Consider the following 15,409-nt stretch of genomic DNA (forward strand, 5'->3'; position numbering starts at 1 on the left):
ACTGATGACAATACTATATTCTATCAACAAAATAAAAATATATTTTTAAACATTCATTTTTATTTGTTATGTTTCGGCTTAAGTCTAATTGTCCACGCTCAACTGACGTTGGCTGTAAATCACCACGGTCCCTTACGTTATGGCAAGCTTTGCGGCCACTTCCTGGAGTCGTGGAGTTCTTCCATTACGAGTAGGGTACATTTAATTAAAGCGTGTTTTTTAAACTTATTTTTAAATATTACTTATTATAGAGTACTTTTGGCCTACTCTTCCACACTGATCTTGACGAGGTGGACGTACCCACGTTTTACCCCACCACACGAAACATTTTAATCCACTAATTGTGGCGTCCCCATCTATAATGTTAGGTGGACGGAGGAGGGGCGATCTAATAAACTTGAAACATTGTTTAAACTGCTGTGCCACGCTAACAGATGCAACCAAATAGGTGAACTCTGGATTACATGTCCAATGTGCTTATCCATAGCAACGTGGCAGCATCCCCTCATCTAAAATAAAGGTTTTATGACAAGTAATAGTGGGGGGGGGGGGTTGCACTGAGAGGAAAGGGAGGTCTTGATGTTTCGACCGACTGATCTCGTGGGAATACTGAGATTGCACAAATGAACTTGGTTTCCAACTCTCACTGTTGCATTGCATCTCTGAAGAGAATCGTTTTAGGATTTATAGTGTAACGGAATATAACCCAGCCTGCAATTGAAAATTCCGGTCATTGTAGTCTTGCATATTTTTTGCGTTGCTGCTGACTTTTTTGTGTATATTGTGTTGGGCACTTTTTTGTTAAACCTCTGTTATTTTCATTCTCCCCAGTGGTTTATTTTGTGCAGTATAAATGCTCGGATATTTTTTGCACCTCTGAAATAATGCGGCTTTTCCATTCATTCACCAGAGGCCTGAAAAGCAGACTTGTGCTTGTAATCCGTTGAATTATTTTTCTTCTCCATATTTTTGAGGGGGAAAAAAATTGCTTTCAGACGGAGGAGACTAGGTGCAACTCAGATCGGGCAGAAATTTCAATTATATTTGAATGTATATAACAAATATTTACTTGCTTTTAATGGATGAGAGCCTGTTGAGATCTATCTATGACAGCAGAGCTGGGAAGTATACACGTGTCAATGTGTGTGTGACGTATTTAACAATCTTCTTTGGAAAGATATATTATTTATTTGCACACTCTATAAGAAGGGTTTTTGGTCAATTATTTTGTTTACAACACTTCAAAATAGATCATCAATTCCAAAAGCCATGGAATCCATAATTTAATCCAACAATAATTTTGTGACGATTGGAACCGATTGGCGCGCATGAACATTCTGACCTCATGGCACGTTTAAATGGTATTGGTGACAACCATCGTAAGGCATCGTTGGTAGGCCTCGCTGCGTGCTACGTTCACACAGACGTGCGCACACACAGGGCTACACCGCCGTTTCTATTATTGCATCCTGGTACGCGTGGCAAACTTAAGGATTTTTTTTTATCAATAAGGTTAAGTAACTGATGTAAATTTTTATTTGATTATTATTTTTTACCTACGTGACTTTACCGAAAGAACCTAAGAGTATGAATCCTTGCAGTCACGAAAGCTTCAAATCTAGAATGATATTAACAACCCTAATTCTAAGCATAGTGGGAGAGATGGTTTAAGCGTGCTTGGCTGTGTACGGTGCAAAAGAAGTTCAATATACATAAACTGGCCAGTATGCCTTGCTATTTTTATTAATCTTATTTTACAACAAGGCTACACATTATTGTGACAAGTGGTGATGCATGTGCACTCCCACTAATTGGCTAATGTTTGTCCGGCAAACTATGCACACACTGAGCCCCACTCTATGGAGCCAAGATAAGACCCCGGGAGTGATGCTGTCCAATTTGCTGCACAAGCACATGCGAAAGTCAAAGGAACGTGACACAAAAAACCCCGTAACTTATATTTAAAATGTTACCAATAGTAATTTGAATATGAAAAAAATTGGAAGTATTTTCTCGCGTTTTGTCTATTTATTTGTATTCATTCTCAACCCCTGTGGCTTTCACACACCTCAGAGTCGTTCTCTCTCTCTCTCCGAGAGTGAGCGGATACAGTGCGTGTTCGTTACAAGTTGAAATTAATATGGTTAGAATGCTCGACTCGAAATCGGCAGGACAAATCCTGGTTGGGAGTTGACTTAGCCCATCATCCTTCCAGGACTTGATAAAAATGAGCAGTGTTCAGTCGGGAAGTCAGCAGTGGTTTTTCCTCATCCCTGCCATGTGACTGTGGAATTATCACCGCTGTCTCCGGGTCATATTAAGTCAAACGCTCAGACTTATTTGGACTCTTAAAATACAATTGCGCTAAATGTATAGGCACAAGCATTTCACACCAGTGTAGCGGAAAAATCTAAATTCCTTCAAATTTTCTCCTGATTTGGCCATTTTGCCAATGGAAAAGCAGTTAGATTCATATGCACTAATCACTTGACCATAAGGCTGTATTATTGTTCTCTTTATATGCAGTTGAAATTGTAATTGTAAATTCGTTTTACCTAACATATGGCTAATATTTGTAGTTACGTACAGTCTCTTGTATCTGTGGGGTGGAGTGGTGGCGTTGTGGTTGGTACACTTCGTTATGAACCTGGCGATCTGAGTTTGAGTCCATGCTCGGGCTAACATCTGTGATATCTAAACCAGACCCGACATCGCCCCCCCCTGCATCCACATTCATCAACCTGAACTGACCAGCACGGTGAAATATGTTCAAACAACGCCCACGTCCGACGTGGCATGAGACCATCATCCAATATTTGATTGATCATTTACAGTGTTGTATACACAGCACGTTTGAAGTGTTTATGAAGAATGTGCCATGCGGTGCGTATTTAAAGTAAGTACGTTTGTCTACAGTGTGTGTGTATGTGCAATTGTCATTTTGGTGTCAAAACACATCACGGCGATCCGGGCGAGTAAAAAATGTAAAATGCGCGGTTTCGTGCAAAGCCTGCAGCCGTGAACCCCACGAGTCAGAGAAACACATTCACTTTCATCTGCAGCTTATTCAAAATAGTGACGGAGAGTGGAAATCTGTTCGATTTAGGCACAGTCCATTCTCACCCGTTCTCTCGTTGCTGGCTCCAAAGTAATAAATATCGTGGGCGGAGTAGGGGGGGGGAAACGAAAGAACAGGGGGAGGACTGTTCAGTTTGGTCCTTAAGCACCTCATTTGCAGATCTGCCCCCTGCTTTTGAACCACATTAGGCCTGGGCGGGGGGGGGGCACAAAACAATGGTGCAACTCACGACGTATTAGCGGCAGCGACGTGACGCCAGGTTCATCCGGAGAGTCCCAAAAGTCGGACACGTGGTTTGCGGGGTAAAAACAAAATTCGCATGGAGCTGTGCTTATACTGCGAGTAAACCCTTTGCGACTTGTAGCTCGGATGCTGTGCAATTTGTGCGAAGGAGCAGCTGTTTAAATGCCGTATTGGCCACATTATTGATTCATATTCGAATGCGTTATATGAGAATATGTATTTATACTGGAGGAATCCGATGAGCTATAAAGGTTGTTTTTACAGATGTCCAGTAGGGGCGGGTCAGAACATTACAACAACAAACGATACAAAAACACGATCGGAGTACAAATTATAGGAAAAGTAAACAAATCACTTTTAAAAACTAAAAAAATGTTGAGCTTACCAGCTAAAGCCCACTTGAGATTTTACCTAGCCACAAATTATGACGTAACAAAGTGGCTTGTCGCGTATAATTTTTTTGCCACAAAATAATATGAATGATCCCAACGCACGTGCTGTTTGTTGAAGCACATCTGTAATTATAATTTTTTCTTCCTGCAAAGTTCATGATGTGTTTTAGCGAAATGTAGACAATAGTGTGAAAAAGCAAACGAATGTAATGTCATGGTCCTTTATCAGTCTACGGCTAAATGAAGGACTCCTGATATCTTTCTGTCATCGTCAGGGGTTGTTTGATCATACTTAATCACGCCGATCGGTGCGGGTTGGTGAAGGGAGGTGGCCAGGACCGGTTTGGATGTCACTCGCCACTTGATGTCAGCCGTGACCGGGAGCTGAACTCGAGTTCCCAGGTCCATGGCATAGTGCGCTTTAAGCACTGCGTCGCCAGCAGCCAAATATAGTACAGATAGCGCGGTACAAGTGAGAAATAGTGTGGATGAGGCAGACCGTACAAATGAGACGGTCCGAGAAATACTAAAAACTAAATCTCTTTTTGAGTGTAATCATGATCTCAAAACATAACAACCAATAGAATTTCACGGAAAAGCATGGTGAATTGCTGCACGCCTATTAAACATCGTAATTTTTTTGTTAAGGCAAGCGATTCGGCCTTCAAGCTACTTACTCTCTGATAGTGCACTCAATGCGACGTCACAAATCAGTGTTGCCATTCACCTGCTAAATTTGCGTGTGAAATGTTAACGGAAGATGAAAGTGGAGCATTCGACATTGTAAACCCCTTCAAGGGTTTTTTTTCTCGCACAAATCACAAGAGTGCACCGTTGTACATTTCAGAGGGGGTTCGGTGATTCATTCTTTGGATACCTGCCAAATTGATTCAAATATATTTCTCGCAGTCTGCCTTGGGCAAATTAATTGCACAAATTGTCATAGCTGGAGAAATTCTTTTGAAAAATTGTATCGGAAGATCAAGAAATTATCTGTGATCATGGTACATAATTTGTCTCGGACGATGACAAACAGCTTACGTAATGTGATCTTTTTTGCGTTTGAGTAAATATCTCACGTATATCTGCTAGCACCAACACATTTACACATCTCATGCGGCTGACTGGGATTCATTTTAACTGATTACTTGTTTACCGAATAAATCCCTATTTCCACAGGGTGTCTTACACACACACACATGATCCATCAACCCTGGTTGACCAACCAACATTTGATTAACCCAGTGTCATCCGTCCCTTACCTTCTCCAAGGGAGCGTTATGGCTGGCGACTCCTCCGAAGGAAGCCCAGGGGATTCGGACCTTGGACACCAGCACCACCACCACCATCAGCATCATCATCATCATCAGCAGCATCAGAGTGGAGACGGGCCTGGGGGGTGCCCATCAGGGGGTTCACCCTCCTTCCCTGTGGAGATCCTGCCCTACCTCTACCTGGGCTGCGCACGCGACTCTACGAACCTGGCCGCTCTGGCCGAGCACGGCATCCGCTACATCCTCAACGTGACGCCGAACGTGCCCAACGCCTTCGAGTCACGCAGGGACTTCGTCTACAAGCAGATCCCCGTGCCCGACCACTGGAGCCAGAACCTGTCGCAGTTCTTCCCCGAGGCGATCGCGTTCATCGGTGAGTCGCTGCGACGATCTGACCGAATTTTATCTATCAGTCCCTCCATAAAAACGCGGAGTTTTTTGGTGATTGTTGCGGGCAAAAATCGTTGATTATGCGGCACGTTTTCTTAAAAAAATGCGATGGAATATGCGGGATATTTATGCAATTTTATGCGATTAAATTGCGGGAACTTGCAAAAATTGCGGGAACTTGCAAAAACTGCGGTTTGATGAAAAAGAGAAAAAAAAGTGATTCCCCCAACACCCTATTCACTAGGCTACTACTTTAATGTAAAGAGTCATTTCTTATTACTTCCTATGATAAGCAAGCATACTACATCACAGAAAGTGCTGGGAATATTTAAGTTCTCATCTTGTTTTATTTCAGACCTTAACAAACAGATGGCTCAAACTTACAAAACATTGAGTCGAACAAGTTCTGTAGCTTTACAAAATGAATATGCTACAACTTCTGTAAAAATGAATAAATAAAATATTAAAAAATAAAATGTGTGCTTCCTGTTTTACAGAGGTAGCTATACAAAACAAACATCTTCTGTTAAAATAAGTGTTTTCAGTGCACAGTAACGTAAGCAATACAGTAACAGTACAGTCTTACAGTAATGTAAATTTACATACTACTAACAAAAAAGTGCAATCTTACAACTGTAAAGTTGCCTAAACTCCTGAATAAAACTAACTACGTAGCCTCTAACACTGGCCAATCATTCACCATCCTCATCCTCCATCCCCTCTCCCTCAGTGTCCATCTCCTCCCCCTCCACCATCTCCTCCCTCTCAAATGCTCCACTGCGGACTCGTTGGTTATGGTAAAGGAAGACCAAGGCTTTGAGGTTTTGGTTGGTAGTTGATCTTCTTTGGTTAGACAACACTAGTTTGTAGATGCTGTTGCTGCGTTCAGCATCAGCTGAGTTTGAGACAGCATCTTTGTACCGCTTGGCCAAGGAACTCGGCACAGGAAGTCTCTCCTGTAGGCCATCCCAAAACACATCCAAATCCACCACGCCGAATGGTGCAGCTCTGAGTGCTGCTGGACCAAGAGTCTTGAAGTAAGAATCAAATTCATCACCCTGCACTTCAGTGAAACCTGGAATGGCCTTGTAGCTTGCTACGGAGTCATCTAGGAATGCAATGTGGCGAGGGTCAAACACCCTAACCTCCTGGAGAAACTCAATGGCCGGCTGCCCATGTGACATGTACTTGGTGAGCTTTTCTTCAGCGTTTTCATATGCCTGACCAACTGTGCAGAGGATCTGTGTCTTTGTGGTGTAAGGTAAGTTAAACCCTTCAAAGTATTCGGCACACGCCTCATACTGCAGCTCTTTGTTGGCAGCAAAGACCACCTGCAGATCCTCCAGATAAGTGAAGATCTTTGTGGTCACAGGACGTCTGCTCTGGAAGATATCGAGAAGACTTAGGAAGCGTTTGCACTTGTCATCCATGATGTTGATCTGGACATTCAGGGACTGAGCTAGGTCTTGGTCTTGAAGCATCTCGTGGAGTCTCTCCGCAGACTGTGGAGCACTTCTGCTACACACCTATAAAAACACAAATAGAAAGAAAGGAATTAGGTCAAACATACAATATGTTCAATGCAATTAATTTTTTTACTTTGATCTTACTAAACTATTCATGTTTGTATGTGCAAAGGGGGTTAACTGATGAAGAAAAGGAAGTGTTAATTGTATTGAGGAATTATGTGAAGGAAGTTTTTACCTCGATTTCCATCTCTATGAACTCCTTGTACAGTCCAAAGTGCTGTGCGTGGTACTGCACTGCAGAGAACCAGGAGTTCCAGCGTGTTGCACAGGGGTTTGGAGGCATGACCGCCTTTTTTCTAGGCAGCTTATTTGACAAGAAGCAGAGGTATCTTCTCTTGCGTGATCCAGCATTGAAGAACATCTGGGAGAAACTTAGCATGAAGCTGTTCAACTGAACAAAAGGTTTGCGGAAGGCATTGCCAATGAGATTCATTATGTGTGCCATGCATGTGATGTGTATCGAGTTGGGGAACAACGACTGCAGAGCTGCTGTGAATGCCTTCTTCATGTAGGCTGCATTATCAGTGTCGAACACAATCACATCCTCGTTGTTAATGCTGTATTCTTGAAGGCACCTTACGACAGACATGGATACAGTGGAATGATTGCATTGCTCAAGGAAAACAGTATCTGCAAGGTAGGCCAAGATCCTCCCAGAATGATCCTTCTCAAGTGGTGCAAGGAGGATATTCAGGACACATCTCCCCTCGACATCTGGAGTCTCATCAAATATCACAGCAAGAGGTTTTCTGGCAAGAAGTGTCTTCAGCTCCTCTTTTTCCTTCTCATATACTGCTCCCAAGTACATATCTTGAAGCTGGTGAAACCCTGGAATGGCGCCGCCATTGATGCCTTTCTCATTCAGAAATTTCCTCAGTGCAGGGTGGTCAGTCTTAGACAGTGGGATGTTGATGGCAGTGCAGGTGGCAACCCAGGTTTCACAAATATACAAACAGAAAAATACTTTTGTATCATTGGGCTGTATTACACACACACACTAAGTCCAGTGTAATCTACAGAAAACTGCTGTATAAAACTGAATCATTTACAGTAAGCCTTTCACAGAACAGTAGTGTTTCTGCAAATAAAACATAATTCTTTCATGCCAAAATCAATCATCTTGCATGGGAAATTATACTACTGTTAGTCTATCTAACCCTAACGTTAACTTACATCCACACACAACATACTTGGAAATCTCATTCACACACAGCTCTCTCTGTTTCAATTTAACTATCAGCCTTTTCATAATTTTACAAGCTTTAATCTAATAGGCTACTGACCTTGATTCTTTCAGCCCTAGCAACTGTTTTGGAAGTTGACGCCTCGGTGTAGGTGAGCTGCTTCATCTTGGCTGATTCCGCTGCTGCTTTAACCATCCTCGAATGTTTGTCGGTTGCAAAGTGACTGTCCAGCGTCGACTTCCGCCTGTGGTCCAACACGCAGTTGCACGGAGTGCAAAATAATTTGCCCCCACTGTCATGTAACACACTGGGAAACTGCTTTGCGCGGTCTTTTGCGCTTATGTTTGTTGGCAAATGAGAAAGATTTGCGGGCTTCATCATGGTTTCATTGGCATCGCGGGGTTTGCAGCTTTTCAATGATGTCGCGTAATGAGTGACGTCACTTCATAACGTTCCCATGGCAACAGGGGAAATGGCTGCTCTTGTGTGAAGTAAACGCAACATTTTTCAACTTTCTGCTAAGATATATGTGACTTTTTGCAACGAAAATGCGGGGATTATGAAATCATGCAAGCTCGCATATTTTGCGCGCGGAAATCTGCAATTTATGCGGCGAAAGTGCGGCGTATTTGAAAAAACGCGCCCCCCGCATAAATATGCGGACTTTGGCTGATTTTGCATGGAATCATGCGATCGCATAATCACGTTTTTCTGGAGGGACTGATCTATATTAATATTGGAGGAATCTGATGAGCTATAAAGTTCGTTTTCAAAGATGTCCAATTGGGGCGGGTAAGAATGTTACAACAACAAGCAATACAACAAATTTATAGGAGTGGCAAAGTACGGCAAAGGTAAACGAATCTCGTAAAAATATACAAATAAAACGAAATAATGTTTCGTCTTAGCAGGTAAAGCCCACTAAGGTATTAACTTATTTTTCAGAAGCGGTATGGTCACGAATTCTTCGAACACAAGGCTATCAGGAAGGCCTATCACAAAGGGCACTATGTTTAACACGCGATTATAGGCTGCATAATGTTACTTTTATGGTTAATGAGAAAATAAAACTTTCCAAAAGAGACAGAAAAAAAATAGAAAACAGACAGTATAACTGAGACGTAGAACGAGATAAATAAAGAATAAATTATTCAATCATATTGTCGCTTTGGGTCTCGATAATTGATTAAATTGCTGGGGATAGGGGGAGGTTTATCCTTGCACTGCTATTGCCCACACCGCCCCTTTGTATGCCATGATAGGCTTAATATATATTGGCTAACAGCGCTTACCCAGCCTATACAGCTCTGTTTGTGATCATACTGTTCTATGATTTCTTTATTCGCTGCCAGACAGCTCGGTCAACCATTTGTCCTGCACTGAATTGAGGAAAAAAAATCAGGCCATTTTAGAATGACATCCAGCCGAACGACTGCCTCGCTCTGCGTACGACTATCCAGTTTCGCAGATTAAAAACATTGACCGGTTTTATCGTAAACGCTGGAATCAGGCTCCGCTGGAGTGTTTGTTTGCGTGCGGCGACCAAACTGTCAACAAACGGCATTTTCGAGACTGCAGAATGAGATCACGGTCCTGAGGTCACGGGCAGCGATGATGTCACCACATCTGCACGCTGCATTCGGAGAAATTCATCATCCAAGATGACGGCACGCGCCCTTAGTCAGACCTCGCAAAAGTAGCGTTTTCTTATCCTCTCCATCGCCCATCACGTCGCGCCCACCCCCCTTTGTCCCACCTTAGCATTTTGTTGACGGAGACAGGGTGAATGCCTCTGCTGTCTTGAGTGAGAATGGGATATAATGAGCATTAATTGCAAATTAAATTAGAATGTCGAAGCATCTCCCTGTTTAAACAAGCATTGGGACGGCGCTCTCGTCCGTTGGCGACACCCGAGGCATTTGTGGGAATTCCGTGTGATGCCTGAAGCATTGGTGAAAATTTCACGGTCAATTTCCATGTAAAGACCAATGTTGACTTTATACTGGAATACTGTTAACTTCCAACCAGTGATTTAAACTTAAAACCTTCCGATTGCGAACGAATTTCCTTCAGTGTTGCCTGGCCAGATTAACTCAACTCTCTATTTGAGCAGAATTAAAATAATAATTAAACATTTTGATTGATTAGAATAACACTCAGTACTTTGTTAATATTTCGTTTAATGCAGGCAAATGTACGGTTTCATAGCCACACGTAGTATTCCTATTACATGTAATTTTAATTGGTAATTAAATCATTTGCTCCATTCACTAAGTGGGGTCCATCATCAAAACAAACTGTGAAAACCAGTATTTTAATAGCATCCATTTTGACCGACCCAAAAAAAAAGTGAGCGTGGAAACACTATGACAAAGATCCCCCCCATCAAGCCTTAACAGACTTGGGGCAAGTGCTGTTAGCGAGCACCTATGAAGGTCTGCACAGCACACGAGAGGGTGGGTGGCCAACACCATGCCCGGCCGCCTTTGTCTCCCTAGTGGCGATGTTTACACATAACACCATGTAATCATTTGAGGCCGAGTCGACCTAGGGGAGGCCCAGGTCCGGTTCAGAAAATCATCACCGGTGTTCGCCGTGAGCGGGAATCAAACTCGGGTCGCTGGGATTCTAGCCCAGCGTGCTAACCGCTACACTACCGCTCCCCACATGGAAAAACACGCGCATATACAATCTTGATGCGCACATAACGTGTGTGAGCTCTCACACCCACGCGCTGCAATTGCATTGGTGTGCTCTTGGGAAAAAAAAATTCAGAAACTTAGGTTATTTTTTTTTACCAACTTAATAAAAAAAACACATTACAGCGATGAGCATCAGTGTTGGTATGCCGTGGGGTTTATTTTCTCGTAGCATTTGGCAGTTGGCTTACGGGTATTGTTGTAGTGTTTGAGAATACACACCGGGCGTTCTCAGATGGACGACGAATGGACATTTTCCAGGCACTGCAATGTAATCGCCTTGTCTTTATTAGTGACCAAACGCTCGTCTTTGTTAGTGACCAAAACGCTAGTACTCCAGTTGGATAAACTAGCATTGCCATTGCAGATGCTATGGGGGGTAGACGATCCACATTTATTTTTCAGGGCCAGGCCATACATGCTATATTAATTACAGCTGAATTGCTGAAGCATTGGCATTTTGCATGACTCTCAAAATCCATTGTGTTAAAATGTTTACCTTCATATGTATGTATTCTGTACTCATGTCGATGTGTAACCTGCAGTCGTTACACATACATAGTATGTATGTTAATACAGCACATGTGTTATTTTACTCGTACACCTTATTAATCGCATGTTCATAATAGAATGTTGGTTAATACACACAATTTAATTAGCTTGAATGGCCACAAAATGTTAAATCTTTAAAATGCCTCGAACAGTGGCGTAGCTTTCTAGCTTATAATTTTTGTCCAGGGCCTTAACAATTCACTCCTATACAAATCGGTGAATTATCATGATTCGGGCCACATTTTGTGAAATAAATGAATCAATTCCTTTTTTCTCTCGTGGTGCATGTATAATCGATAATGCAGTGGTATGACTAATATCTATATTGGTGGAAATGTGTAGAATCTGTCATGCTATGAATGTGTAGTCCTATAATGAATGCATATAAACTATTTAGTATTCATCTGTAGAACCTATAAATGTATGGATTCATAGAACATATAGTGGCTTAATTTGTAGAAGCAGATATGATTCGGGCAGAGCAGTGGTATAGCGCGCTGGCTGTATGAAACTGGCAACCTGAGTTACATTCCTGGCCAGAGCTAACGTTTCGTTGGCAAATTATATGTGACCCCCCCCCCCACCACTGCACTGACCCACACTGGCCAGAGTTCAAAAAGCATTGTCAAACGACTCATTTGAGCAACGGGGGAGGCTTTCGACCGGCAGTGGATTGATAAAGGGCTGAAAACTATGTTAATAAAGTCGGATCGATTCTTGAGCATATGTATCATGAGGATCGTCACATTGCTATTGTCTCGGGTATAGTTTTCTCCTGGCCCTGTGCTCCGCCTATGCATTGTTCCCTTTCACTTGCAGCGCTTTGTAATCTGGCGCACGAATGCAAACCCCTTTTCATCCTTATCTCCCGCGAAGGTTAATTAACCGCATCTCAGAATGGTGCGCAACAATTAGAATATGAAAGCTTAATTTAATCGGGGAAGGGAACAGCGGAGAGAGAGAGCAAAATCGCCGGTGGAGATGGCGAGTGTCATGCGATGAGTCACCGCGAGCCCCCCGTTGCAGGGAACAGCTCCAGCACTCTCTGCGTAGGTTTGCCGAGCCTTAAAATAGCATCGGGGAGACTCATCCATGTGAAAAAAATAAAGAAATCCTCAGCGTGGGTTTAAAATAGCTCCGATCGTTCTCCTCCATCCGAGAACAAATCGAAATCGGCAAATAGGTTTCTAAAAATACATTCTCTCCTCCTCACTCTTCTGGGTTTTTTTTTTGGGTTTCCCAAATTGTGCTCCGTGCGCATCGATTTGCCGTGGTCGTTCCCGGGCGGGCAAATTGCGTTTCTTTTTTTAGCTCTGTAACCCGGTGAACTGGCGAAACAATTGGCTTGAATTTAATGGGCACCAGGATCCACAGGATAAAATTGCGACGAAAATTGAACTCTCTCTTGAGAGAGAGAAAGGGGGTCGCTATAACACCGCCGCTGTGTACGTGCATGCAGAGAAGAGAGCCACTTGACAAGACGCTCTCGTTTAGCGGCGTTTGAAGCGAGCGCGTGCATGCGCTTTTGCGATAGCTATGAGCTGAATTATTTTTCCACTTGAATTTTTCCTCTGGATTTTTTTTTGCTTGGCACCGTAAACAAAAAAAAACACGTATTTTTAATCCAGGTAAAGCCGCCGCATTTTATTATTAGTTTTGATCGCTAGATTTACAAAATTGCTTCATAAATTAGCCGATTTGTGTGCGTGGAAGCATGCGCCTTTTGCAGTGTGTTTGTATTCCATCGGGCGTGTTACATTCATGCGTGTAATTGGACAATCGCTTCTGATTAAAGCCTCCCATTGCGATAAACGCCACAGCCAGAAGGCTTATCAATAGACAGCGCGATGCCAATGTGGCTCAGTTAACGCTGAACAGAACCCAAGGTAGTTCATGAAATGGGCTCAAAATCCCAATTTTAGGTCATTGCTAAAATTACGTCTCTTAACTTATGCTTTATTGGGTACATACATGGCATTATTTTATGTTGGTAATCATGACTGTCATCTTCAATATCGTGACTAAAATCATCATTATCGCCTTCTTCCAGACGGCGATTGTTGGTCCCAAAACTTACAAGTAACAATTGCGTTCAGGAAGGAACAGTATTAACAGGATGTTTTGTGTTCACGCAAATTGGCAGTCTGTTTGATAATAATCGCCACGGCAGTGCATTAACGTTAAGTAACTGAAGTTGGGTTCGTGCCGTTTGTCAGTCCCTCATCACGAGACCCACGTTGGCTGTGTACGGCCTCGTACGTCATATCCTGAACGTAGGTTGTTATTGAGCGGTGGCTATTGAAAATGGACATGGGCTCGTATGATTTTGTTGCTAATTTCAACATGGCAAAGAAGCACGAACAGCCGTGCGTTTATGATATGATTATGGACAAATTACAGGGCTTGTAAATGGGTCTAACAATACGTCTGGGTGGGGTTAACTAAAGCTCTTTTCCAAGCAATGTTTTACGGACCTGCATATATAACATGCAATGAACGCATGTATGTATGTACGAGTGAGTATAATGTGCAGTATGGGGAATGGTGGTGCAGTGGTTAGCACGCTGCGCTACGAACCTGGTGACCCGAGTTTGATTCCCACTCACAGCCAACACCAGTGACGATTATCTGAACTGTTCATGGGCCTCAAATGAGTACCTGGTGCAGTGTGTAAAAACATCGCCACTGGTGAGACAAAGGTGGTCAGGCGTGGTGTTGGCCACCCACCCCCTTTAGTGCCATTCCGGCTTTCATCGGTGCTTCTCGCAAACCGCACTTGCCCCAACAGTCTGTTAAAGGCTATATAGGGGTCTTTGTCGTAATGGTCAGCTGAGTTAGATTACCAACCACTGCTAACATAAATGGCAATTGATATATAACTTGGTATTTGTCCTCCCTGATGAGTACCTGGTGCAAATACAAGTGGAGAGTGATTTCTGAAATCTTTTTGGGCCTCAGCTTGGTCAAGTCTGCCTCAAACGAGCATCTGGTGTTGTGTTTGCACACTTTAGCGGGTACTCGGCTTTAAATGAGAATTTGGTGCGGTGTGTACACTTCAGCACGGGGGAGAAAGAGGAAGGCCTGGCATGGTGCTGGTCATTCTACCCCCTCTCTCTCTTGTGCCGTGCCAGCCTTTTATCGGTGCCCGCTAACAGCACCTGCCCCAACAGTCTGTTAAAGGCTAAATGTGTGCGTGTTGAACTTCTTTCGCACCGTACATAGCCAAGCGTGCTAAGCAGAGGTGCGGGGGAAAGACAATAGACTAACACAAACAAATGCGAGTGTGTGTGTGTGCTAGCAAGTACATGCATTTATGTACGTCCGCAAGCGCGCAAATGCGGCCGTGCACACAGCTCCACGTCCTTGCGTGTGATGCGTTGTGCGTATGTGCTCGTGCACTGTACGCGGTCTCGCGCGTGTGCCTGCGCGTACGTGCTTGTAACTTGGCCTCATTCAGGTGCCGGCCTTCCCCTACTCTGGCTTTTCCGGCTTTTCAAAAGCATCGGGAAATCCTGGTAGTAAATCGAGCCCCCACAGCCTGACGCCAGGAATCTTTTACCAGAACGTGGCTTCCCCTCTTGCCGGTCACACCCCTCTCTCCCTCCCTCGAACTCTCTCCCTACCTCCGTCCCTCCCTGCCTGCTGCCTATTTTATCGTCTCTGCCATGTAGGCTCAGGATCTGGCTCCAATCTGTCACCTCATCCTGCCCGGGCTCTCTTCTCTCCCTCTAGCTCACTCAATATATTTATAATTTCAACCCCTCTGGCTGTGCGCACACGTGCCGGATAAATATGCGCCTTGTTATTGGAGAGAGGTCCCAGAAAGGGTCTCCATTCATTTATATAACAAATGGCTTTCGGTATCTTTTTTTGAGAGCGTCGGCAGACAGGTTTGATTTCCGGTCGCAATAATTAATTTCGGCAGCATTCCGCAAGTGTTCGTCTCCGTCTGTCTGTAACACGTTTTAAAAAAAATGATATTCTCAAATATTGAATAAGCTGTTTGTATTTTTTCTAAACAACTTACCACTGTTTACACGTCATAGAAAAACACGTGGGAGGTTGTA

The 15,409-nt window shown here is 43.4% G+C and overlaps 1 protein-coding gene across 2 annotated transcripts in view; it reads left to right on the plus strand.

Annotated features, from left to right (window-relative positions):
• LOC144946122 (dual specificity protein phosphatase 6-like) overlaps positions 1 to 15,409 on the plus strand; it is a 33,361-nt gene that overhangs the window by 11,095 nt on the left and 6,857 nt on the right. For both annotated transcript variants that reach the window (XM_078874880.1, XM_078874881.1), the window contains one exon: positions 4,987 to 5,361. In XM_078874880.1, the coding sequence (XP_078731006.1) occupies positions 4,987 to 5,361 (375 nt within the window). The remainder of the gene's footprint in view (positions 1 to 4,986; positions 5,362 to 15,409) is intronic.

The sequence above is a fragment of the Lampetra fluviatilis genome, chromosome 40 (assembly GCF_964198595.1).
Source record: "Lampetra fluviatilis chromosome 40, kcLamFluv1.1, whole genome shotgun sequence".
NCBI lineage: Eukaryota > Metazoa > Chordata > Hyperoartia > Petromyzontiformes > Petromyzontidae > Lampetra > Lampetra fluviatilis.